General features: G+C 51.4%; 1 protein-coding gene across 7 annotated transcripts in view; it reads right to left on the bottom strand.

The window, feature by feature from the left end:
* LOC140410695 (protein eva-1 homolog A-like) overlaps positions 1 to 26,734 on the bottom strand; it is a 548,454-nt gene that overhangs the window by 5,478 nt on the left and 516,242 nt on the right. For all 7 annotated transcript variants that reach the window (XM_072499126.1, XM_072499127.1, XM_072499131.1 and 4 more), the window contains one exon: positions 1,870 to 2,031. In XM_072499126.1, coding sequence (XP_072355227.1) covers positions 1,870 to 2,031 — 162 coding nt within the window. The remainder of the gene's footprint in view (positions 1 to 1,869; positions 2,032 to 26,734) is intronic.

The raw sequence follows: 26,734 nt of genomic DNA, 5'->3' as shown, positions 1-26,734 counted from the left end.
GAATTCTCCCATTTTGTGACCGAGTGCTGTGGTGGCGGTGGGAACGTGGCATGTTTCTTGCTGTGGAGGCTGGCGGGAAAATATGACAAACCTTCCGGCCGTGATCTCATTACTAATGCACCCGGGGGGTTTGCACCGTATTCGGTGGTAGGGCCAGCCTGCAAGATGCACTGTCCGCCATATAAAAAAGGCATCCAACATTACTGGCCTAATATTGAATCCTGAGAACAAAGATGGATCTCCAGAATACCCCCCCCCCTCCTCCCCACTGCTCTGGTATTCCAGGATCCAGGGTTGCAGGCTGCCTCCATTTCAAACTCCCAGGATTTTTTCATGTGAGTCCCGACATCATGTGAGTACGCCACGTTATTCCAAATGTGTTTTACCCAGGCATGTGTTCTTACTGGCATCGCTGAGAGTCTGACATGAGGGGCACGGGGGGGATGGGAGGGGGGGGGGGGAATTGGGCCTTCGTCTGCATCCCATTAACAGGATGCAAATGAGAAACATGGCAGGCACCAGTGGAAGATCCCGCTGTACATTCACACCAGCATGAAACCGATTTCTGGGCCTCCCGCCATTGAAGCCGACGGTGGGGCTTGGGAGAATGGTGCCCGTTGTGAAGCAGAGAAGGAAGAAGTTTGAATGCTAACATTCAACTCCACCTGGCTCAACATTAAACTTTTAAAAAGGCTATCTTTTTGGCGGTGGCCACTTGCATGGCCATATCCAGGCCTGGAAGATCTGAGTGGAGCAGACCTAGCAACTGCTCCATTCAGAGTTGCCCAGTTTCTCGGAGGGATTCTTAAACAGATTTCTGCGACTTCATTTGAATGTGCAAGGGCTCTAACACCTGTTTCAGATGGCCATCCGACAGCAGAAAAATACCTAGACTCATACCAATCCAGACATCTCGAAGACATCCTTCAGATACAGAATGTTGGCCCGCAAAACGGCCATCATTGCACCCATATTATGCAGGACAAGGATTCAATCTCTCCATATCTTTGTTTATTCTTAACCCTAATTCCATCCAATCACACAACACTAACCAAACTCTTTGGCGGGATTCTGTGATCCTGAGGCTAAGTGTTGACGCCGTCGGAAACGCCATCGCGTTTCTTGACGGTGTCAACACGGCCTCAGGATCAGCAATTCTGGCCCCTACAGGGGGCCAGCATGGCACTGGAGCGGTTCACGCTGCTCCAGCTGCTGATCCCGGCGTCAACTGGGCCCCGTGGGGTCCACGCACATGCGCAGTGGCACCGGTGCCAACGCACGCATGCGCAGTGGCTTCCTTGAACGCGCAGGCCCCGACGTAACATGGCGCAGGACTACAGGGGCCGGCACGGAGGAAAGGAGGCCGCCAGCCACAGAGGCCGGCCCTCCGATCGGTGGGCCCCGATCGCGGGCCAGGCCACATCGGTGGCGCCCCCCCCCCCGGGGTCGGACGCCCCCCCCCCACAGGCTGCCCTCGGACCCTTCAACGCCACAGGCCCGCCGGCTGAGAGCAGGTGTGGACGGCACCGGCGGGACTCGGCGTTTTTACGACAGATGCTGTGCCGAGAATTGGCGGGCCAGCCGCATAGAGCGGACCCCGACCGGCACCGCGCCAACCACGCTGGCACAAGTGGCGCCGATTCTCCGCTCTGCAGAGAATCGCCTGCCGGCGTCGGGGCGGGATTTGCGCCGGTCGCAGGGATTCTCCAGCCTGGCCTCAGGCTGAGAGAAATCCCGCCCTTTGTTCCTCTGATAGGAGTGTTTCCTAATTGCTTCCTTTATCTCACCATTGACAGCAAAACTTTCAACTGGCCTAGGGATTAGGTTATACCACCATGTAATAAAACAAAATTGGAAGCATTAACCTACCTGTAATATAAGAATAGGTTTCCAAAATGTTGCTTAATAATGCCATTTCAGTCTGAATACCCCTCGTTTCAAGAAGTTGTTTGTCAATCTCGTCCAGTGGAGCTGGTAGGGGCTTAGCATCCATTGGGTAATCAAAGGCTGATCTTCCTTTTTTCTTTTCTTCTGCATCCACACACCAAAACATCAAGTTAATTACTGAACACTACACAGTATCTGAGGTAATTGTGTGAAACACTCTTATTTATGAAAATTATAAAGTCATGATTTACTTACGATCAAATTTCAAACAATAATATTAAATCATACAAAAATAAAGCAGAGATATACAGCAGATGAGTGTCAGAGCTGCAATCCACCATGTGTTACTCTAGTCTATAATGTAACTACTCCCAGACTTTAGACCAAACACATTAAAGCATTGTTCACCACTTCACCGTAAGTAAAAGGTGGAGCTGATGGATTTTATTGCTAACTTCAAAGGCTTTTTTATTATATTTATCCAAGACAAGATATAACTTCCTCTCACAAGTTACAGATAAGGAATGTTAATAATTTAATTTCAAATTGCTAAGGGTTGCCAATGCTTCTGTAAAAGCGGCATTGAGATGTTATCAGCTACTTCCCAGGCTTTGCCTCCAGCTATTCAGTTTTAACGTGTTCTAAACCAGGTACCCAGGAAATACTGAGTTTTTGTTGTCAAAAATCTTTCATTCAGTTGTTACGAAAGATCTGAAAAAGAAACTTCTTTGAATTTCAGATCTTAAGTTAAATGCAATGGAGCCAAAGGTCTGCGGTCCTTCTACCTTCTTGTGTGGTCAGCAGATGTTAGGCCATGACATTGATGCTGTTTCCGGCCTTATTCTTGGTGGCTCTGTGAGATCCTTCTGCCCTACACAAGCCCAGTGGCATAGGTCAGGATGGAATCAAGAATTCCTAATCCAGGATTTCCCACATGCCCAGGCTCCTAATCTGAACAGAGGAACGCTTTGTGATACCATGCCATCAAATGGCACAAAGAGAAAACAGAATGCTGAGAGGGGGACCAAATGGAGGTCTTTAAAATTCTGAAATGTTTTGACAAAGCAGACCGAGTGAGCGCTTGCATTTGTGGGGAAAAACCAAAGTAGTGGCCATCCACGTAAAATAGGGAATTCAGGAACATCTTTAGTATTTAAGGAGAAGCTATGCAGAAGAAGGGGATAAAGGGTTGTGCCAATAAAGTTTGATGTGGAAAGATGGGAGAAGGTTTCAGTGGAGCATGAACTGGTTGAACCAAATGGCCTACAGTATGTTCAATGTTTCAGTGCTGCATATTCTATGCCAGTCAAATGTGAGGTTATCCATTTTGGTAGGAATAACAGCAAAAAGGATTATTATTTAAATGATGAAATATTAAAACATGCTGCTGTGCAGAGAGACCTGGGTGTGCTAGTGCATGAGTCGCAAAAAGTTGGTTTACAGGTGCAACAGGTGATTAAGAAGGCAAATGGAATTTTGTCCTTCATTGCTAGAGGGATGGAGTTTAAGACTAGGGAGGTTATGCTGCAATTGTATAAGGTGTTAGTGAGGCCACACCTGGAGTATTGTGTTCAGTTTCGGTCTCCTTACTTGAGAAAGGACGTACTGGGACTGGAGGGTGTGCAGAGGAGATTCACTAGGTTAATCCCAGACCTGAAGGGGTTGGATTACGAGGAGAGGTTGAATAGACTGGGACTGTACTCGTTGGAATTTAGAAGGATGAGGGGGGATCTTACAGAAACATATAAAATTATGAAGGGAATAGATAGGATAGATGCAGGGAGGTTGTGTCCACTGGTGGGTGAAAGCAGAACTAGAGGGCATAGCCTCAAAATAAGGGGAAGTAGATTTAGGACTGAGCTTAGGAGGAACTTCTTCACCCAAAGGGTTGTGAATCTATGGAATTCCTTGCCCAGTGAAGCAGTAGAGGCTCCTTCATTAAATGTTTTTAAGATAAAGATAGATAGTTTTTTGAAGAATAAAGGGATTAAAGTTATGGTGTTCTGGCCGGAAAGTGGAGCTGAGTCCACAAAAGAACCCCATTTTGAGGAGTCCAATGCACTGTTCAAAAACAGCCTTGTTGTAGCGGGTCTCTGCTTCGGTCTCCAGCCTCCGTACTGGCGTCATTAGCCAGGTCCTCAGCGGATATCCCTTATCCCCAATAGCCAACCGCCCATCCTGGGGGTGCTCCTGGAAGAGGCCGGGGATGACCGACTGTTCCAGGATGTAGCTGTTGTGCACACTGTAGCCACCTGGGATGGCCACTTACAACTAGGGACAGAGAAACTCGCAAAGCCTAGCGGGTAAAATGGATAAAGCAAGATTCAGGAAGGCCCAGAGCCTGAAATGTATAATTGCAAGCAAGGAGTCCAGTCGGCATCGAAACTCCGACCAATTAGCATTTTGATGGGCCGATTAGCATTTGATGGCCCATTTCCAGCAAGACAAAGGACCGGTACTCGAGCGACCGATACAGTCCCAGACATTTCGCCGCCAGTCCCTGTTCTAGGGAGGCATAAACAACGGGGTCAGTGACCGCTTGGGGCACGCCCAGCCATCCAAATCCCCGCCCACTTATTGGTTAGGAATCGAACGGAGTGATCAGGGTTCACCCAATTAGTGGGATCCAAACTGAATGACCGCCCGAAAGAGCACGAAAACCCCCATATGTTCGTCCTCTCTTTTGGACCTGGCGCCCCGGCAACATCCATCTCCAATTGCAGCAACACCAGAAGCAAGTCCAAGTTCAACGCTTGCTACCAGACGGATGAGCCTAGCTGAGCAGCAGTTACTTCTCCAGACTCGATAGATCCAGAATCGGATAGCGGCCACTGTTCCTCTGACCTAAGCCGGCTGCATGAAGTTAAGTACAGGTTGTTTTAGTCGATAGGTGTAGTTAACTAGTAGTGTTTATATTGCATGACTAATTGTGTGTAAATAAAGTACCCTTGACCTTGAACTAACTAACTGGTGTTTGGCTCTATGATCGATAGCCTGTTGAACCTTGTGGTGGTATCATTCGATACCTGCCGATTCTGATCATTAGAACATAGACATCAAAAGAAAGGAGGGCAAACTCACTGGTTGCCATAGTTGGAAGAGAGCCACAGGTAAAGAAAGGCAACAACACTCCCCGGGAAGCATGCACACACATACTTTATCTTCATCTGGTGGTCGCAGACAAGTTGTATGTTGAGGGAGTGGAACCCCTTTCGGTGAACATAGGACAGCCCAGATGATCCGGTGAGCGCAGGGCAACATGCGAGGCATCTATGACACCCCGGACCTAGGGCATCCCGGCGATGGCACAGAAACCTGCTTCCCGGGCATCTTGTTGGGCTTGGTCCATGTCAAAGTGGGTGGAGTCTTCCGCCCTGACACACAGAGCATTTGTGATCTGGCAGATGCATCTGTGGGCTGTGGCCTGTCAGATACCACACAGGCCCCTGTTTGAGCTCTGGAATGATCCCGTGGCATAAAGGGACAGGGCTGCAGTGATATTTACGACCACCGGGAGGGGGTGTCCTCCTCCTCTTCCATGTGTTGCCAAGTCCGCGAGAATATGGCACAGGTGCCACACCGTCTCAAATGACCAGCGATGCCTATATGCCCTGGGCAGTCGCGCGACTACCGCTCTGGTTCCCTCCATGGCCTGATGGGCGGCCGAGTCCTCAGGATGTGGGGCGGGGTCCGGCACATGGGCCTCTGCCTCGAGCATCTGCAAATGCTGCTGCTGCTGCCGCTTTCTCCGGCGCCTGGCCGCATCGCGTAGCACCAGCATCACTAGGGCAACTTCTGCGTCCAATATCCCTGCCATAGCGTTCAACATCTGTAAGGAATTGGGTGAGGGGGTTAGACCGACAAACAGCGGTGGCTCCCACCCCAGGACCCTCCAATTCCCCACTGAACCCCCCCCCCCACCTCGGCCCTACCCGGAACACCCTGCCCATGCACACCCGGCCGCAGCGGGCCCCCCTTACCCAGCCCCAGGCCATGTACCCCGGACAACAGCTCACAACATTAACCAGAATGGGAGCTGGCCCCCTCCCCATGGCACTCACCCACCTTCCAGCCATGGACATGTCCCCCCGGAGCTCTCCCATCCCCTGGGTGTCCGAATGTTGGATGCTGCGTGTGTGGTGTTGCCTCCTGCAGTGATCATGCACAGTGTCCAGCCATCAGGGTGTGACTGGGATGTGAGGCAATGACTCCCACATGCTACATGGCCCATCCACCCACGGGAATACACTTGGGTTGTGTGAAGTGCTCACTTACCCATGATTGCCAATTCCCTATTTGCAATAGGCTTCAGCCACACGTCCAGAGGCCTCGGCAGTCGTTGGGCGTTATGGGTGGTCGGTGGGGCCGACGGCCTAGGACAAGGGTTGCCCCTAATGGGTACACACGATCCAGGGGTCGGCATGGTGGTGCTGTGCGCGGTTCCCCCCCCACCCTCCCATGGCGACCAACCCCTGCAGAGGGTCTCCCCACCCCCCACTGAGCACAGGGGCAGCAAGTCCAGCACCCCTGGGCTCTTTGTCTGTGAACAAAGATGGATACTCACCTCCTTGGCTCCCCAGGGAAGCTCCTCCGTCAGGTTCATGTTTTTAAAAAGGAGAATTAATCGGCGCTAGTGTGAGCACTTGCTGGCGAGGCCGCTAAATGACGGGAGGCCGTTGGATAAAGGGTGGCTCTCGTTAATTGTATGGAAATGGGGCTTAAGTGGTGATAATTGGTTTTCCACCATGGTACAGAGCGATCCCGATTTCGCCTACAGGAGAGGGCCGGTTGCATCGGAAAATGCTTGGCTCCTGGCACGGTTCCTGTTTTTGGCCTCTCCCACTGGCCTCGTTTCGCTTGAGCACAAGTGTAACGAGGCCGGAAGATCGCGCCCTAGGTAATGTGTTCTATTAGATTACCCGATGTAGAGAAAGATCTACCTTTGTGCGTCTGGAAAGGAAAATAATGCCTTTCTCAGAGTTCAACACGAAGAACACAATACTCACCAAGAATGGGTTTAATCATGAAACGTAGCATTGGTTCTCTTTACAGGCAGTATTGTTAGGGTTTGCTTGAGGTCATTTAAGAAGTTCTCAACAAGACTGTATATATGGGTGCAATTCAGCGGCCTGTCGCGCCCAACTTGGTATCGGGACGAGGCAATTCTCGCGAGAGGCCTCTTGCGAGATTTGCAGCACTCGAAACGTCTTGTGAGACATGGCGATCTGGATCTCGCCATCATTTGGAGTGACCCAGATCAGCATATTTAAATGAGCCATTCGGGACTTAAAGGCCGCACCTGAGAGACCTCACTAGGGCACCATTTAGTACTGGTCCACACAATGATTGGCCAGTCGTAATGGCACCAGGCCATAGAGACCCACAGGTGGTCAGGGAGAGGGCAGGGTGGCACCCTGGCACTCCCTCTGGCACCTGGGCACCCTGGCACTGCCAGCTTTCCACCAAGGTCATTTCCTGGCACATTGGCAGTACCAGGATGCCCGGGTGGCACTGCCAGTTATTGAGGTGGCCTTACCACGTGGAGGAGAGGTGAAAGAGGCCTCCCCAAGGGTTTGTAGGATGGGGGTCGGAAACGGGGGCGGCAAGGGAGGAGGAGGGGGCCTGAAAGGGGGGGGGGGGGGCGATCAGGGCACCCTTCCAAAATGGCACCCCGATCTGCAAGGTGGAAATCCCTCTAAGTGCGGCCCCAACAGAGAGAAACTCCCCAAGGAAAATAAAAGCAGCAAAGTGCCATTGAATAGCGAAGTGTTTCTTGGCACTTCAGCCACCATGAAACAGCCAGCTAAACATGGCCGAAACTGGACATGGAAGTTTTTTTGGTTGAATTGTGTATATAGATATGTTCACTTTAAGGAGGTATTTTGACTCTCAAGTAGGAAGGTGGCTCAATGAATGGTAATTTCATCCTGGAATGCGAAACTGAGCCAATTTTAGCAGCTGGGCCCGATTGACATAACTCTAGCTGTCTCTCCAACCAAGTTACATAAGAACATAAGAACTAGGAGCAGGAGTAGGCCATCTGGCCCCTCGAGCCTGCTCCACCATTCAATGAGATCATGGCTGATCTTTTGTGGACTCAGCTCCACTATCCGGCCAGAACACCATAACCCTTAATCCCTTTATTCTTCAAAAGACTATCTAACTTTATCTTTAAAAACATTTAATGAAGGAGCCTCGACTGCCTCACTGGGCAAGGAATTCCATAGATTCACAACCCTTTGGGTGAAGAAGTTCCTCCAAATCTCAGTCCTAAATCTACTTCCCCTTATTTTGAGGCTATGCCCCCTACTTCTGCTTTCACCCGCCAGTGGAAACAACCTGCCCGCATCTATCCTATCTATTCCCTTCGTAATCTGATATGTTTCTATAAGATCCCCCCTCATCCTTCTAAATTCCAACGAGTACAGTCCCAGTCTACTCAACCTCTCCTCGTAATCCAACCACTTCAGCTCTGGGATTAACCTAGTGAATCTCCTCTGCACACTCTCCAGTGCCAGTACGTCCTTTCTCAAGTAAGGCGACGAAAACTGAACACAATACTCCAGGTGTGGCCTCACTAACACCTTATACAATTGCAGCATAACCTCCCAAGTCTTAAACTCCATCCCTCTAGCAATGAAGGACACAATTCCATTTGCCTTCTTAATCACCTGTTGCACCTGTAAACCAACTTTTTGCGACTCATGCACTAGCACACCCAGGTCTCTCTGTACAGCAGCATGTTTTAATATTCTATCATTTAAATAATAATCCCTTTTGCTGTTATTCCTACCAAAATGGATAACCTCACATTTGTCAACATTGTATTCCATCTGCCAGACCCTAGCCCATTCACTTAGCCTATCCAAATCCCTCTGCAGACTTGCAGTATCCTCTGCACTTTTTGCTTTACCACTTATCTTAATGTCGTCTGCAAACTTGGACACATTGCCCTTGGTCCCCAACTCCAAATCATCTATGTAAATTGTGAACAGTTGTGGGCCCAACACTGATCCCTGAGGAACACCACTAGCTACTGATTGCCAACCAGAGAAACACCCATTAATCCCCACTCTTTGCTTTCTATTAATTAACCAATCCTCTATCCATGCTACTACTTTCCCCTTAATGCCATGCATCTTTATCTTATGCAGCAACCTTTTGTACGGCACCTTGTCAAAGGCTTTCTGGAAATCCAGATTTACCACATCCATTGGCTCCCCGTTATCTACCGCACTGTTAATGTCCTCAAAAAATTCCATTAAATTAGTTAGGCACGACCTGCCCTTTATGAACCCATGCTGCGTCTGCCCAATGGGACAATTTCCATCCAGATGCCTCGCTATTTCTTCCTTGATGATAGATTCCAGCATATTCCCTCCTACCGAAGTTAAGCTCACTGGCCTATAATTACCCACTTTCTGCCTACCTCCTTTTTTAAACAGTGGTGTCACGTTTGCTAATTTCCAATCCGCCGGGACCACCCCAGAGTCTAGTGAATTTTGGTAAATTATCACTAGTGCATTTGCAATTTCCCTAGCCATCTCTTTTAGCACTCTGGGGTGCATTCCATCAGGTCCAGGAGACTTGTCTACCTTTAGCCCCATTAGCTTGCCCATCATTCCCTCCTTGGTGATAACAATCCTCTCAAGGTCCTCACCTGTGATAGCCTCATTTCCATCAGTCACTGGCATGTTATTTGTGTCTTCCACTGTGAAGACCGACCCAAAAAACCTGTTCAGTTCCTCAGCCATTTCCTCATCTCCCATTATTAAATCTCCCTTCTCATCCTCTAAAGGACCAATATTTACCTTAGCCACTCTTTTTTGTTTTATATATTTGTAGAAACCTTTACTGTCTGTTTTTGTATTCTGAGCAAGTTTACTCTCATAATCTATCTTACTCTTCTTTATAGCTTTTTTAGTAGCTTTCTGTTGCCCCCTAAAGATTTCCCAGTCCTCTAGTCTCCCACCGATCTTTGCTACTTTGTATGTTTTTTCCTTCAATTTAATACTCTCCCTTATTTCCCTAGATATCCACGGTCGATTTTGCCTCTTTTTACCATCCTTCCTTTTTGTTGGTATAAACTTTTGCTGAGCACTGTGAAACATCACTTGGAAGATTCTTCACTGTTCCTCAACTGTTTCACCATAAAGTCTTTGCTCCCAGTCTACCTTAGCTAGTTCGTCTCTCATCCCATTGTAATCTCCTTTGTTTAAGCACAAAACACTAGTGCTTGATTTTACCTTCTCACCCTCCATCTGTGTTTTAAATTCCACCATATTGTGATCGCTCCTTCCGAGAGGATCTCTCACTATGAGATCCTGAATCAATCCTGTCTCATTACACAGGACCAGATCTAGGAACGCTTGTTCCCTCGTAGGTTCCATTACATACTGTTCTCGGAAACTATCGCGGATACATTCTATAAACTCCTCCTCAAGGCTGCCTTCATAGAATTTTTATCATAGAATTTACAGTGCAGAAGGAGGCCATTCGGCCCATCGAGTCTGCACCGGCTCTTGGAAAGAGCACCCTACCCAAGGTCAACGCCTACACCCGATCCCCATAACCCAGTAACCCCACCCAACACTAAGGGCAATTTTGGACACTAAGGGCAATTTATCATGGCCATTCCACCTAACTTGCACATCTTTGGACTGTGGGAGGAAACCGGAGCACCCGGAGGAAACCCACGCACACACGGGGAGGATGTGCAGACTCCGCACAGACAGTGACCCAAGCCGGAATCGAACCTGGGACCCTGGAGCTGTGAAGCAATTGTGCTATCCACAATGCTACCGTGCTGCCCCTTGACCGACCTGGTTAAACCAATCGACATGTAGATTAAAATCCCCCATGATAACTGCTGTACCATTTCGACATGCATCAGTTATTTCTTTGTTTATTGCCTGCCCCACCATAATGTTACTATTTGGTGGCCTATAGACTACGCCTATCAGTGACTTTTTCGCCTTACTATTCCTGATTTCCACCCAAATGGATTCAACCTTATCCTCCATAGCACCGATGTCATCCCTTACTGTTGCCGGATGTCATCCTTAAATAACAGAGCTACACCACCTCCCTTACCATCCACTCTGTCCTTCCGAATAGTTTGATACCCTCGGATATTTAACTCCCAGTCGTGACCATCCTTTAACCATGTTTCAGTAATGGCCACTAAATCATAGTCATTCACGATGATTTGCACCATTAACTCATTTACCTTATTCCGAATACTATGAGCATTCAGGTAAAGTACACTTATGTTGGCTTTTTTACCTCTGTTCTGAATCTTAACACCTCGATCATTAACCTCTTCTAAGTTATATTTCCTCTTAGCCTTTCTCCTAATTTTCCTTGTCGTTGAACCCATATCTTCATGTAACAATCCGCCACGTCGCTTACCATTACTGTTTTCACTTCCCGTTTTATTCCTTTTAGTATTCCTGGTCCTATTCACTGAGCTCCCCTCAGTCACTGTATCTTGTACAGTCACCCTTTTTGATTTGGGCTATGGCTTCTCTGCCTTACACTTTCCCCCTGACTGCCTTTTGTTTCTGTCCCTGTTTTACTACCTTCCAACTTCCTGCATCGGTTCCCATCCCCCTGCCACATTAGTTTAACTCTCCCCAACAGCTCTAGCAAACACCCCCCCTAGGACATCGGTTCCAGTCCTGCCCAGGTGCAGACTGTCCGGTTTGTACTGGTCCCACCTCCCCAGAAGCGGTTCCAATGTCCCAGGAATTTGAATCCCTCACTCTTGCACCATCTCTCGAGCCACGCATTCATCCTCTCTATCCTGACATTCCTACTCTGACTAGCTCGTGGCACTGGAAGCAATCCTGAGATTACTACCTTTGAGGTCCTACTTTTTAGTTTAACTCCTAACTCCCTAAATTCAGCTTGTAGGACCTCGTCCCGTTTTCTACCTATATTGTTGGTGCCTATGTGCACCACAACAGCTGGCTGTTCACCCTCCCCCCCCCCCCCCCAGAATGTCCTGCAGCCGCTCCGAGACATCCTTGACCCTTGCACCAGGGAGGCAACATACCATCCTGGAGTCTCGATTGCGTCCGCAGAACCACCTGTCTGTTCCCCTTACAATTGAGTCCCCTATCACTATAGCCCTGCCATTCTTCTTCCTGCCCAGCTGTGCAGCAGAGCCAGCCATGGTGCCATGAACCTGGCTGCTGCTGCCTTCCCCTGGTGAGCCACCTCCCTCAACAGTATCCAAAGCGGTATTTCTGTTTTGCAGGGAGATGACCGCAGAGGACACCTGCACTGTTTTCCTACTCTTTCTCGGTCTTTTGGTCACCCATTTTCTATCTCCCTCAGTACCTTTCACCTGCGGTGTGACCAACTCGCTAAAAGTTCTATCCACGACGTCCTCAGCATCGCGGATGCTCCAAAGCGGTCAAGCGGTCTAACAGGAGCTGCAACTGAACACACTTCTTGCACGTGAAGGAGCCAGGGACAGTGGACGTGTCCCTGAGCTCCCACATCGCACACGAGGAGCATGACACAGGTCTGAGATCTCCTGCCATGTCTTAAACCTTCGGTTAACTTCAACAATTACAATTTCCCCCCCCCCAAAAATTAAATAAATAAATAAACAACAAAGAAAAAAATAAATAAATATACCAATGAAAAGAAACAGAAAAACAGAAACACTACTTACCAGTCATTTACCAGGGATAAAAAGCACTTCCTCCCCACCCAGCTTTGAATTTCCACCTAGATTCAAATTCCCAAACTCACTCTTAGCTGTGCCTCACTCTGGCTGTGTCTTCTCTGGCTCATTGGGAGAACTCACTGGGAATTGCTCTTTTTAAACTGTCCTGAATTGACTCCCCTCCCCCACCTGCTTTTAGATCAAGGTAGATTTAAGTGACTGACACTTAACTGCCAATCAGTTATGTGAGTGGGTGGGGCAGCCCTTGTTAACCTACACTGCACAATTCTAGCTTAATTTAAATTAATTTAAACTCCTGAAATTTAAAAGGATTTACTGATTTGATTCAATTCCCACCTAGATTCAAATTCCCAAACTCACTCTTGGTTCTGTCTCACCCTGGCTGTGTCTTCTCTGGCTCACTGGGCGAACTCACTCCAAGTTGACCAAAGGCCAGCTGTAAAAGGCTCCAATTACACAACAAGCATTGAATGCAACAGTATAATCATCTGGAAGGATATGAGTGTGGTATTATCAGGTATTGCAGCACCCGAGAGGCTGAAGTTCCATTGGTTAAATCTGGGGGTTTACCATTGGCTGTATTGTATGTAGCTCCACCCTGATAGGCGAGGTATAAGAGTCGGTACCGTCCCAGCAGCCCTCATTCTGTACCTGAGCTGCTGGGGAACAGTTCTAGTCTATTAAAGCCTTCAGTTGTGCTACAACCTCGTTTTAGTAGTCATTGATCGTGCATCAATTTAATAGACTACACTTAAGCAGAAATATGGATCTCCGAATCAAGCCGGAGTGTCTGCAACTCAGTCCCCACGCGGCGAACTCAGCGGCGATTTTCAAACACTGGCTGGCGTGTTTCAAAGGCCACCTTGAGACGGCAGGAGGCACACACTCGGGGGAGCAGAAACTGCATCTCCTGCACTCAAGGGTAAGCCCTGGGATCTACACCCTCATCGAGGAGGCGGAAGACTTTGATGCAGCAATCGAACTTTTAAAAGGACATTATATCCGCCCAGTAAATCAGGTCTACGCACGTCACCTGCTTGCAACGAGACAACAAAGCCCCGGGGAATCGTTGGAGGAGTTCTACCGCACGCTACTGGTGCTGGGCAGAAGCTGTGGCTGCCCGCAAGTTTCGGCGAGCGACCACACGGAACTCCTAATCCAGGGTGCCTTCGTAGCAGGTATGAGCTCCTCAGAGATCCGCCAACATCTTTTAGAGAAAGACACCTTGGGACTTAGGGAGGCACGGGCCCTGGCAGGGTCCATGAACGTTGCCTCCAGGAACGCACAATCCTACACGCCCGACCCCGCGGCGGCCCCCTGGGCAGCGTGGAATCCCTCAGCGGCAGCCCCACAAACCTTCCCCGTGTCCCCGCAGGCCTGCACTGTAAGGCGGCCCGCCAACTCCGATGGGCCCCGCTGTTTCTTCTGCGGGCAGGAAAAGCTTCCCCGCCAGCGCTGCCCGGCCCGCACATCCACATGCAAAGGGTGCGGCAAGAAGGGCCATTTTGTGGGGGTCTGCCAGGCACGAGCGGTGGCCGCGGTCTCCAGCAGCGACTCCGGGCTGCCGCAGTGAATTTCTCCTTGGACCCCAGGCAGCCAGCAGTCACCACCACCCCCGTATCCTAGGGCCACGTGCGACCCACGGGCGGCGCCATCTTGTTCCCCGGACACCGCGCTGGACGGAATGGCGCCGCCATTTTGTCCATCTCCGATCACCATGTGCGACCCATGGGAGACGCCATCTTGGATAGGGCCCCAGGACCCCAGCCCAGCCGACTATACACTGCCCGATCAAAATTCACAGCTACTGCGTCTGGCCTCGGTGACTCTGGACCAAACTCGACATCGAACACTCTCAGCAGCAACAAAGACAGTCTTCATCAACGGCCACGTGATGTCCTGCCTGATCGACTCTGGGAGCACGGAGAGCTTTATACACCTCGACACGGTAAGGCGCTGTTCACTTTTTACCGACCCTGTAAATCAAAGAATCTCCCTGGCCTCCGGTTCCCACTCAGTGGAGATAAAGGGGTCTGTCTAGCAAACCTCACAGTCCAAGGAAGGAAATTCAACAATTTCCGCCTTTATGTCGTTCCGCACCTCTGCGCGGCTACACTCCTGGGGTTGGACTTCCAATGTAACCTGCAAAGTCTGACCTTCAAATTCGGCGGCCCTATACCCCCCTTACTGTCTGTGGCCTCGCGACCCTTCAGGTCGAACCGCCTGCCCTGTTTGCGAACCTCACCCCGGATTGCAAACCCATCGCCACCAGGAGCAGGCGGTACAGTGCCCAGGACCGGACCTTCATTAGGTCGGAGGTCCAAAGGCTACTAAGGGAAGCGGTCATGGAAGCGAGCAACAGTCCCTGGAGAGCCCAAGTAGTGGTGGTAAAGACCGGGGAGAAACATAGGATGGCCGTTGACTAGAGTCAGACCATCAACAGGTTTCCGCAGCTGGACGCGTACCCTCTCCCCCGCATATCCGACCTGGTAAACAGGATCGCACATTACAAGGTCTTCTCCACGGTGGATCTCAAGTCCGCCTACCACCAGCTACCCTTCCGCACTAGTGACCGCAAATACACTGCCTTCGAGGGAGGTGTGAAGCTCTATCATTTTGTAAGGGTTCCCTTCGGTGTCACTAACGGGGTCTCGGTCTTCCAACGCGAGATGGACCGAATGGTTGACCGGTACGGTATACGGGCAACATTCCCGTATCTCGATAACGTCACCAGCAGTGGCCATGACCAGCAGGACCACGACACCAACCTCCGAAAATTTCTCCAGACCGCTTAAATCCTTAATTTAATGTATAATAGAATAAATGCGTGTTTAGCACCAACCGTCTAGCCATTCTCGGCTATGTAGTGGGAAATGGAGGTATAGGCCCCGACCCTGAACGCATGCGCCCCCTAATGGAGTTCCCCCTGCCGCAAGGCCCCAAGGCCCTGAAGCGCTGCCTCGGGTGTTTTAGCTACTACGCCCAGTGGGTCCCTAACTACGCAGACAAAGCTCGTCCCCTGATCCAGTCCACAACCTTCCCCCTGTCGACGGAGGCCCGCCAGGTCTTCAGCCGCATCAAAGCAGACATTGCAAAGGCCACGATGCACGCTATCGACGAGTCCCTCCCCTTGCAGGTCGAGAGCGATGCGTCCGACGTAGCTCTGGCGGCCACCCTCAACCAAGCGGGCAGACCCGTGGCCTTCCTCTCCCGTACCCTCCATGCTTCCGAAATCCGCCACTCCTCAGTCGAAAAGGAGGCCCAAGCCATAATAGAAGCTGTGCGACACTGGAGGCATTACCTGGCCGGCAGGAGATTCACTCTCCTCACTGACCAACGGTCGGTTGCCTACATGTTCGATAATGCACAGCGGGGCAAGATAAAAAACGACAAGATCTTGCGGTGGAGGATAGAACTCTCCACCTACAACTACGAGATCTTGTATCGTCCCGGGAAGCTAAACGAGCCTCCTGACGCTCTGTCCCACGGCACATGTGCCACCGCACAAGTGGACCGCCTCCGAGCCCTCCACGAGGACCTCTGCCACCCGGGGTCACTCGCTTCTTCCACTTTGTTAAGACCCACAACCTGCCCTACTCCATCGAGGAGGTCAGGACAGCCACCAGGAATTGCCAAATCTGCGCGGAGTGCAAACCGCACTTCTACCGGCCAGAGAGGGCGCAACTGATAAAGGCTTCCCGTCCCTTTGAAGGCCTCAGCATGGACTTCAAAGGGCCCCTCCCCTCCACCGACCGCAACACGTACTTCCTGAACGTGATTGACGAGTACTCCCGGTTCCCATTCGCCATCCCCAGCCCAGACATGACCACAACCACCGTCATCACGGCCCTCCATAGCATCTTTGTATTGTTCGGGTTCCCCGCTTACATACACAGTGATAGGGGATCCTCCTTTATGAGCGACGAACTGCGTCAATTCCTGCTCAGCAAGGGCATTGCCTCAAGCAGGACGACCAGTTATAACCCCCGGGGAAACGGGCAGGTAGAGAGGGAGAACGGAACGGTCTGGAAGACCGTTCTACTGGCCCTACAGTCCAGGAACCTCCCAGTCTCCCGCTGGCAAGAAGTCCTCCAGGAGGCCCTCCACTCCATCCGGTCACTGCTCTGTACGACCACCAACCAGACAACTCACGAATGTCTCCTTGACTTCCCCAGGAGTTCCTCCTCCGGGACCTCGCTCACGACCTGGCTGGCAACTCCCGGACCCATCCTGCTCCGAAAACACGTGCGGGCGCATAAGTCGGACCCGTTGGTCGAGAGGGTCCAGCTGCTGCACGCTAACCCCCAGTACACCTACATGGCGTTCCCTGACGGCCGACAAAATACAGTCTCCCTACGGGACCTGGCGCCCACCGGAACCCCACGCGCACCCCAACCACCACCCCCACACACCCCTACGCAGCACCTCACAGGATGGTCAGTCCTCCCGCCGCTCCTGCCTGGGCCCTCCCACCCACCGACGCCCCCTACAGGCGCCCCCCTCCCAGATCAACCGCTTTCCCCACCAGCGCCGTCTAGGGGTGACGAAGCTGCCATGGAGGCCGAAGCCACGCTCCCGGAATCGCAGATGCCTGGACACCCACCGGAATCACCACCGAGGCCCAGACGATCCCAGAGGACGACCAGGGCACCCGACCGACTGATTGCTTCACCTTTACCGACCTGTAACTGTAAATAATAAACACGGACTGTGTTTATCTGCCATGACTGTAAATATCCTCTAAACACTGTAAGGAGGTATCACGGTACCTCAATATCGGATCATACCATGTTGAATACAGTTGTAGCCACTGGCCACCACCCCCACCGGACTCCTTCTTAACAGGGGGTGAATGTGGTATTATCAGGTATTGCAGCACCCGAGAGGCTGAAGTTCCATTGGTTAAACCTGGAGGTTTACCATTGGCTGTATAGTATGTAGCCCTCATTCTGTACCTGAGCTGCTGGGGAACAGTTCTAGTCTGTTAAAGCCTTCAGTTGTCCAACAACCTCTTTTCAGTAGTTATTGATTGTGCATCAATGAGGAGCAGCATGTTTAAAGCTTAACATGAACAAGACATTCAAATACACTGTGATCACACACCGGCATCATATTACTGCTCTAATACCTTTCTGAACTTCTATGTCACGGGAGAAGTTGTCCTTGAAGTACTGAAAGAAACAATACTTTCATTGCAGGACGGTAGCATAGTGGTTAGCATAATTGCTTCACAGCTCCAGGGTCCCAGGTTCGATTCCCGGCTTGGGTCACTGTCTGTGCGGAGTCTGCACGTTCTCCCCGTGTGTGCGTGGGTTTCCTCCGGGTGCTCCGGTTTCCTCCCACAGTCCAAAGACGTGCAGGTTAGGTGGATTGGCCATGCTAAATTGCCCTTAGTGTCCAAAATTGGCCTTGGTTGAGTGGGGTTACTGGGTTATGGGGATAGGGTGGTGTGGGCCTCGGTAGGGCGTTCTTTCCAAGAGCCGGTGCAGACTCGATGGGCCGAATGGCCTCCTTCTGCACTGTAAATTCTATGAATCTATGAATCTATTATCATATTGAAGGGTATGGAGGAACTAAAGATGTAATCAATGATCAGTTCAGGGATTTAGTTTGACGAAACTAGATGAATGTGGAAGGAATCATTTGCAGACAAGTGGATGATAGTGAGCATAAATGGATATTAATATAAACAAGCCACAAAATGACAGATAGAGAGTCCTGTGAACCTTTGTGATAATGTGGATGCGCCACAAACAGCAAATTGGGTATTCTTGGAGGATGTTTGCATTTTGCTAGAGTTGCACGTGACTTGGAGGAGTCTAAGATAAACCATACGTTTTCTTGCTGTCTTCAAAAATGGAGATTGAGAGCAGTAAAACAGGTAAGCTACCAAACATGAACGACGTTCAAAATAATGGGCTTTCTAAAGCTGCAGTGTCTTCCCGTTATCTCTAAAGGGGCTGCATTCTCCACCTCGCAACGCCGGAAATGCGAACCAAGATCGGGTGTCCGTCCAAAATCGAGGTCCGCGCCTGTCGCCGATTCGGTCCCTCCCTAGTGGCGAAAATGAAGTTTTACACCCAGAAGGGGGGTGTAAAAACAGCATTTGCATTAATTTAAATTTAGAGCGTTGGACCCAATATGCTTTGTGCTTCCGTGATGCTCCGCCCCTCTCTGGCAGATATCATGCGGGCATGATTTACTACAGGTATTTACAAACAGGGTCTGGGCGCCATGGCTGCTGAGGGGGAGAGAGAAGGTAAGCAAAGTTTTAAAAACTGATACAAATTGTAGCGCGAGGTCAGCGCTGGTTAGCACTGCAGCCTCACAGCGCCAAGGTCTCAGGTTTGATCCTGGCTCTGGGTCATTGTCCGTGTGGAGTTTGCACATTCTCTCCGTGTTTGCGTGGGTCTCGCCCCCACAACCCAAGATGTGCAGGCTAGGTGGATTGGCCTCACTAAATTGCCCCTTAATTGGAAAAAATGAATTGGGTTGTGGGGAAAAAGATTATAGCACGTGCTGAGGGGTGGCTCCCAGGTCTTGGGGAAGTAACGGGAAGCGAGTTGGTGACAGCTCCGTGGATTCGGGGTGTCCCCCTCGGGATCGGGGTGGCCTGCTCCAGAGTCCCAGACCAACATGGAAACTCATTGTCACGACCACACCTGCAGCAACCAGGATCATCATTAAGAGGCACATCAGCGTCCTCAATATGCACTTCCGATGCCTGGATCACTTCTCTGGGGTGCTCCAATACAGCCCCAGGACGGTCGCCAACATCGTTCTGGCCTGCTGCATCCTGCACAACATCACACAGCAGAGGGGTGACATGCTAGAGGAGGAGGAAGAACTCCAGGCTTCATTTGACGAGGAGCTGTGCGAGACAGGTTTTTTTACCAAAGGATGGTGAGTGCCTGAAACGTGTTGCCAGAGGAGGTTGTGGAAGCAGGTACATTAACGGCGTTCAAAAGGCATCTCGACAAATACATGGATAGGATGGGTATAGAGGGATACGGCACAAGGAAGTGCTGAGGGTTTTGGCAAAGGTTGGTATCATGACCAGTACAGGCTTGGTGGGCCGAAGTGCTTGTTCCTGTGCTGTATTCTTCTTTGTTCTTTGAGGATGAGGATGACAGGGAAGAACCAGGCTTGGAGCCCAGGCCAGCATGGCCGCCCATCCAACCTCATCACCTCCTGATTTGCCAACTAGGCCTGGCCACTGGCAGCCCCGCTGCCCTGTCGCACCTCCCTATCCCTGCCCCCACCTCCAAGTGCTTCCCCATTCTGCATAGCCGGTCACATCCTCCACTGTCCTCCCTTAACTTCACCTTCCCTGTATCTCCTCCCTCCTCAGTCCCTCCTCCCTTCCCTGCCTTCCTCCCTTCATTTAACCTTCCCTGTCCTTCCACCATCCCATCTTTCCTCTCTTCACTGCACCTTCCCTGTCCCTCCCCCATCCATCCTATCTTCACTGCACCTTCCCTGTCCCTCCTCCCTTCTCAGTCCCTTCTCCCTTCCCTATCCTTCCTCCATTTCACCTTCCCTGTCCCTCCCCATCCCTCCTATCTTCACTGCACTTTCCCTATCCCTCCTCCCTTCACTCCACCTTCCCTATCCCTCCTCCCTTCACTCCACCTTCCCTGTCCCTCTCTGTCCCTCCTCCCTTCCCTGTCCCTCCTTCCTTCATTGCACCTTCCCTGTCCCTCCTCCTTTCACTCCACCTTCCCTGTCCCTCCTCCCTTCCAGGTCTCTCTTTTCTTCATTACACTTTCCCTGTCCTTCCCCCATCCCACCTCTTCTCACTGCACCTTCCCTGTCTCTTCTCCCTTCATTCCACCTTCCCTGTTCCCCCTTTCCTCCCTGCACCTTCCCTGTCCCACTGCCCTGGAGTCCATCCCACCACCCCAGCTCCCCCTCCCCTCTCCCAGGGTCCTACCAGCATCACTCCAGGGTATTATCAGCGGGTCTTGTCCACAGGATGGAGGATGATGACAACTCACAGTAAGATGAATTCTGGTGCTCCTCATCAGAGTCACATTCCACTGTCCACCTGCGTGATCCCTGCATGTGTGCCGGCCATTCCCTCTCGGGCCCATATATCCTTTGGGAGGTGGAGGGGGCGGTTATGGAGATGGTGATTAGTGACGGGTCACTCACTGGGTACGCTGTCCTACAAAGGCGGCTTCACACTTCTGGTCCCATTCCCTACCAAGTCTGTGGATGACACCAGATGGAACGTTCAAGTGTCCTGGGGGCCTTGGCCCATGACATCCTCCAAAACCCACACCAATAACCGCACGACACTGTCCATCCAGCCCAGCCTATCCCTCACACGCAACAGAGAGGAATGAGGCAGGTCAGAATGTTGGTGAAAAGGTGTTTAATGGTGACTATATACATTGTGGTGCGCTGCCCCTACCATCAATCTATGTGCTGCACCCGTGTCAACTTAACTGGTGTCTAACTTTCTTGGCTTACGTACTCTAACACTTCTTCTAGGTATTGTCATGATATTCAGGTGAACATCGCAGCACATACATACACACATAATGATGGACAGATCAATGGACCAATTAACACACAAAACACGACAGCCAATCATGGACAAGAGCATGCACAGTACAAAGCAGGGAACACACTTCCTGGGCACTCGAGCAGGAGAGGGCTCAGGGCACAGACCTCATTGCCAGCCACTCAGAGGTTCACCATGTGCTGAATACCAGAGTTTAATATGTTAATAGTTCATTGACATAAAACTGCGTTGTACCATTCGCAACCGTGTTGGTTCGTCTGTGGGTCAGAGAACCCAACACTTTATGATACCAGGAGTGATTTGACACCGACCCACAAATCTGCCATCCTGCGCCATGGACACCGTCAACACACCGCAGCCGCTGCAAGTCGCTGGGAACCTCGGCGTTAATTGGAATTTGTTCAAGCAGCGCTTCCAGCTCTTTCTGGAAGCCAACGAAAGAGAGAGCGCCTCGGACACCAGAAAGATCGCCATCCTCCTCACCACCGCAGGGCAGCACGCCATCCATGTCTACAACTCCCTGGTGTTCGCGGAAGGCGAGGACAAATCCAAATACAAGACGGTCCTTCTCAAGCTCGACCAACACTTCAAAGTCGAGGTCAATGAAAGCTTCGAGAGGTATGTCTTCCAGCAGCGCCTGCAAGGTAAGGATGAGCTCTTTCAGTCATTCCTTACCCATCTCCGCATCATCGCGCAGTCCTGCGGTTAATACACCACCTCAGATTCCATGATTCGTGACCAGATCGTTTTTGGGGTCGCCTCGGGCACCCTACGCCAGCAGCTTTTAAAAATAAAAGGCCTCACCTTAGCCTCCTCAATCGAAGCCTGTGTCCTGCACGAAAACACGACTAGCTGCTATGCACAATTTCAGGCAACCGAATCGGCACGGCGGGGGTCCTACGCGGCCGGATCGGTGAGCCTGGTGCCCGTGGCCCGAACGACGTCGGCCATTTTGCGCGCTTTTCGGGGCCTCCCACGTTTGTGTGCGCCAAAATCTACGGCAACACTGAGGGACGTGATGCGCAGGCGTGCCCGACGCAAGACCGAACTGCGCATGCGCAGTGGCACAACGAGCGTCATGACGTCACGACGTGCGGCAACTGTGGAGCTGCACATTTAAAGCGACAATGTCCCGCAAGAACCCAACAATGCCTACACTGTGGCAAGGTCGGCCACTACGCTGCTTACTGTCGAGCAGCTCCACCTGTCAATCTTCCACAACTCCCACAACCTCGCAGGGACGTGCGGACCATTCAGCCTCCCCATTACGAATCTTGCCCAGACGACATCCAGACCGGTGACACAGATGACCGAGACGCCTTCCGGGTTGCGGTCATTGATGGGAACCGAGTCAACACAATCAATCCGGGTGATGAATGGTGTGCCACCCTGACGGTCAACCGATCGCCGATAACTTTCCGCCTGGACACTGGCGCCTCCGCCAATCTCATAGCATGGTCAGCCTTCTACGCCATGAAGGCCAGACCACCAATCTGGCTGTCCCGGTGCAGGATGGTCGACTACAATGGGAACGTTATCCCGTCTATGGGATCCTGCAGCTCCAGGTGACACACAACACACACACGGCCACACTCTCATTCGAGATAGTCAGCTCATCGAAGGACTCCCTGCCAGGCGCACAGGAATGCAAGGCTCTCCACCTCGTGCAACAAGTCCACTCTCTCTCTCCAGACGGAACTTCTGACTTCCCGGATGCAGAGTTTATCGCTCAGCTCCAATCGCTCCTCGCCCACAACCAGGAGGCATTCGAGGGCATGGGAACACTGCCATACATCTATAAAATTCGGCTCAACCCAGACGCCACCCCGGACATTCACGCACCTCGCAGGGTCCCTGCGCCACTCAAAGACCGCCTCAAGCAGCAGCTGCAGGATCTCCAGGACCAAGGGGTCCTATCCAGGGTCACGGAGCCCACGCCGTGGGTCAGCTCCATGGTGTGTGTCAAGAAGCCCTCCGGCGAGCTCCGGATCTGTATTGATCCAAAAGACCTCAATAACAATATTATGAGGGAACATTACCCCATACCCAAACGGGAAGAGATCACGAGTGAAATGGCCCAGGCGAAAATATTTACCAAACTGGATGCCTCTAAAGGCTTTTGGCAGATCCAACTGGATCCGCCCAGCCGAAAGCTGTGCACTTTCAACACCCCTTTCGACAGGTTCTGCTACAACCGAATGCCATTTGGCATCATCTCGGCATCCGAGGTCTTTTATAGGACCATGGAGCAGATGATGGAAGGCATCAAAGGGGTGCACGTCTACGTGGACGATGTCATCATCTGGTCCACCACACCACAGGAGCACATCTATCGTCTCCAACACGTCTTTGCAAGCATACGTGAAAACGGCCTGCGCCTCAACCGAGCCAAGTGTTCTTTCGGCCAAACCGAGCTGAAGTTCCTGGGGGACCACATTTCCCGGTCAGGGGTCTGTCCGGATGCAGCCATGCCGCAGCCGGCAGACAAGAAAGCAGTACTATGCTTCCTAGGCATGGTCAACTTCCTGGGGAAGTTCATTCCCAACCTTGCCTCCCACCCGACAGCTCTGCGCCACCTCGTCAAGAAGTCCACGGAGTTCCAGTGGCAGCACGCACACCAGCAGGAATGGGAGGAGCTCAAACTCAAGCTCACCACTGCACCGGTACTGGCGTTTTTCGACACGTCTCGTGCCACTAAAATCTCGACTGATGCCAGCCAGTCCGGCATTGGGGCAGTGCTCCTGCAGCGGGATGACAGTGCGTCATGGGCCCCGGTCGCCTATACCTCGCGAGCCATGACCCCCAAAGAGCAGCGCTACGTGCAGATCGAAAAGGAGTGCCTGGGCTTGCTAACCAGTTTAGACAAGTTCCATGATTATGTGTATGGTCTTCCCCAGTTCACTGTTGAAACTGACCACCGCCCCCTGGTCAGCATCATAAACAAGGACCTGAACAAGATGACCCCTCGCCTCCAACGCATCCTACTTAAACTCAGGAGGTATGACTTCCAACAGGTATGTGGTCTACACCCCAGGGAATGACCTTATCATTGCGGATGCCCTATCGAGAGCAGTGAGCACGTCACCAGATTCGGAGGGGTTCGTATGTCAGGTCGAGGCGCAGGTGGCCTTCACATCGGCAAATGTTCAGAATGGAGTTCAGTCACAAGTGGAGTACCACAAGGATCTGTTCTGGGGCCGTTGCTGTTTGTCATTTTTATCAATGACCTAGAGGAAGGCGCAGAAGGGTGGGTGAGTAAATTTGCAGGCGATACTAAAGTCGGTGGTGTTGTCGATAGTGTGGAAGGAAGTAGCAGGTTACAGAGGGATATAGATAAGCTGCAGAGCTGGGCTGATGGTGGCAAATGGAGTTTAATGTAGAGAAGTGTGAGGTGATTCACTTTGGAAGGAATAACAGGAATGTGGAATATTTGGCTAATGGAAAAGTTCTTGAAAGTGTGGATGAGCAGAGGGATCTAGGTGTCCATGTACATAGATCCCTGAAAGTTGCCACCCAGGTTGATAGGGTGGTGAAGAAGGCCTATGGAGTGTTGGCCTTTATTGGTAGAGGGATTGAGTTCCGGAGTCAGGAGGTCATGTTGCAGCTGTACAGAACTCTGGTACGGCCGCATTTGGAGTATTGCGTACAGTTCTGGTCACCGCATTATAGGAAGGACGTGGAGGCTTTGGAGCGGGTGCAGAGGAGATTTACCAGGATGTTGCCTGGTATGGAGGGAAAATCTTATGAGGAAAGGCTGATGGACTTGAGGTTGTTTTCGTTGGAGAGAAGAAGGTTAAGAGGAGACTTAATAGAGGCATACAAAATGATTAGGGGGATGGATAGGGTGGACAGTGAGAGCCTTCTCCCGCGGATGGAAATGGCTGGCACGAGGGGACATAACTTTAAACTGAGGGGTAATAGATATAGGACAGAGGTCAGAGGTAGGTTCTTTACGCAAAGAGTAGTGAGGCCGTGGAATGCCCTACCTGCTACAGTAGTGAACTCGCCAACATTGAGGGCATTTAAAAGTTTATTGGATAAACATATGGATGATAATGGTATAGTTTAGGTTAGATGGCTTTTGTTTCGGTGCAACATCATGGGCCGAAGGGCCTGTACTGCGCTGTATTGTTCTATGTTCTATGTTCTAAATCTGCCAGCTGACGACTCCAGTCTGGCCCGTATTTGCCGAGAGACTGTGGCCGACCCCCTTCTACAATGTGTGATGCGCCACATGACGGGAGGGTGGCTCAAAGGGCAGTGCCCGCAGTTCTACAATGTCCGAGACGACTTGGCCGTCATTGATGGTGTCCTTCTGAAGCTGGACCGGATTGTGATTTCGCACAGCATGCACAAGCTGGTTCTCGACCAACTACACGAAGGCCACCTGGGGGTCGAGAAGTGCAGAAGGAGGGCCCGAGAGGCGGTATACTGGCCGGGCATCAGTGACGATATTGCCAATATGGTGCTCAACTGTACAACCTGCCAAAGGTTTCAGCCAGCGCAACCTCCTGAAACGCTTCTAGCCCATGAGCTGGTGACGTCCCCCTGGGCGAAGGTGGGTGTGGACCTCTTTCACGCGCTCGGCAGGGACTATGTCATCATCGTTGACTACTTCTCCAACTACCCAGTGGTTATACGCCTGCACGATTTGACATAAGGGCCTGCAAAGACACCTTCGCTCGCCACGGCATTCTGATGACGGTCATGTCGGAAAATGGGCCCTGTTTTGCCAGCCAGGAATGGTCTTTCTTTGCTGCTTCGTATGGCTTCACACACGTGACGTCTAGCCCTCTGCACCCCCAGTCCAACGGAAAGGCGGAGAAGGGCGTTCACATTGTCAAGCGGCTCCTCTGTAAGGCTGCAGCTGCTGGATCGGATTTCTGCCTCTCCCTGCTGGCCTATCGCTCGGCCCCACTAGCCACTGGTCTCTCACCAGCCCAGCTGTTGATGGGTCGCGCCCTCAGGACTACTGTGCCTTCCATCCTGGCACCCACAATAGACCATGCTCTGGCACTGCACAGGATGCAACTGCAGTGCGGTCGCCAGAAGAGGTCATATGACACACGGGCAACTGATCTTCCCGCCCTGGCCCCTGGAGACGAAGTCCGCATCCACCTACCAGAAGGTGGCTGGTCAGCACCTGCCGAAGTTCTCCGATGCGTGGCTCCCCACTCGTTCCTGGTTCGCATGCCTGATGGATCCGTTCGTAGGCGCAATCGGCGGGCTCTTCGCCTGCTTCCACGCTCGCTACGAGACCTTACACCAACACCGTGCCCTCCTGTTGTTCCTGATTTCGACTTTGTGGAGCTGCCTGCTACCATGCCCCTTCCATCGTCGCCCGTGGCCAGGCCCGTTCCTCAGCCGGTGGTTCCAGACCTACCCTTGAGGCGGTCAACCCAAATTCGTTGCCCACCTACTAAACTGAACTTATGAGACTGTTTATACATTGAACTCATGCAACCACTTTGTTAATATGTTTCTGTTCTTATCGTTACAGGAATTCGTTTTATCGTTCAACATTTCCCCATTCTTTGTTTATGGTACAACCTCATTGTTATGTCACACCCGACATCGCCCCTTGTATATAGTTAAGCCCCATGTACATGCTGTAAATA

Source organism: Scyliorhinus torazame, chromosome 4, assembly GCF_047496885.1.
Source record: "Scyliorhinus torazame isolate Kashiwa2021f chromosome 4, sScyTor2.1, whole genome shotgun sequence".
In the NCBI taxonomy this organism is placed as follows: domain Eukaryota; kingdom Metazoa; phylum Chordata; class Chondrichthyes; order Carcharhiniformes; family Scyliorhinidae; genus Scyliorhinus; species Scyliorhinus torazame.
Note: the sequence above shows the minus strand (reverse complement) of the source record. Positions and strands in the feature narration are given on the sequence as shown.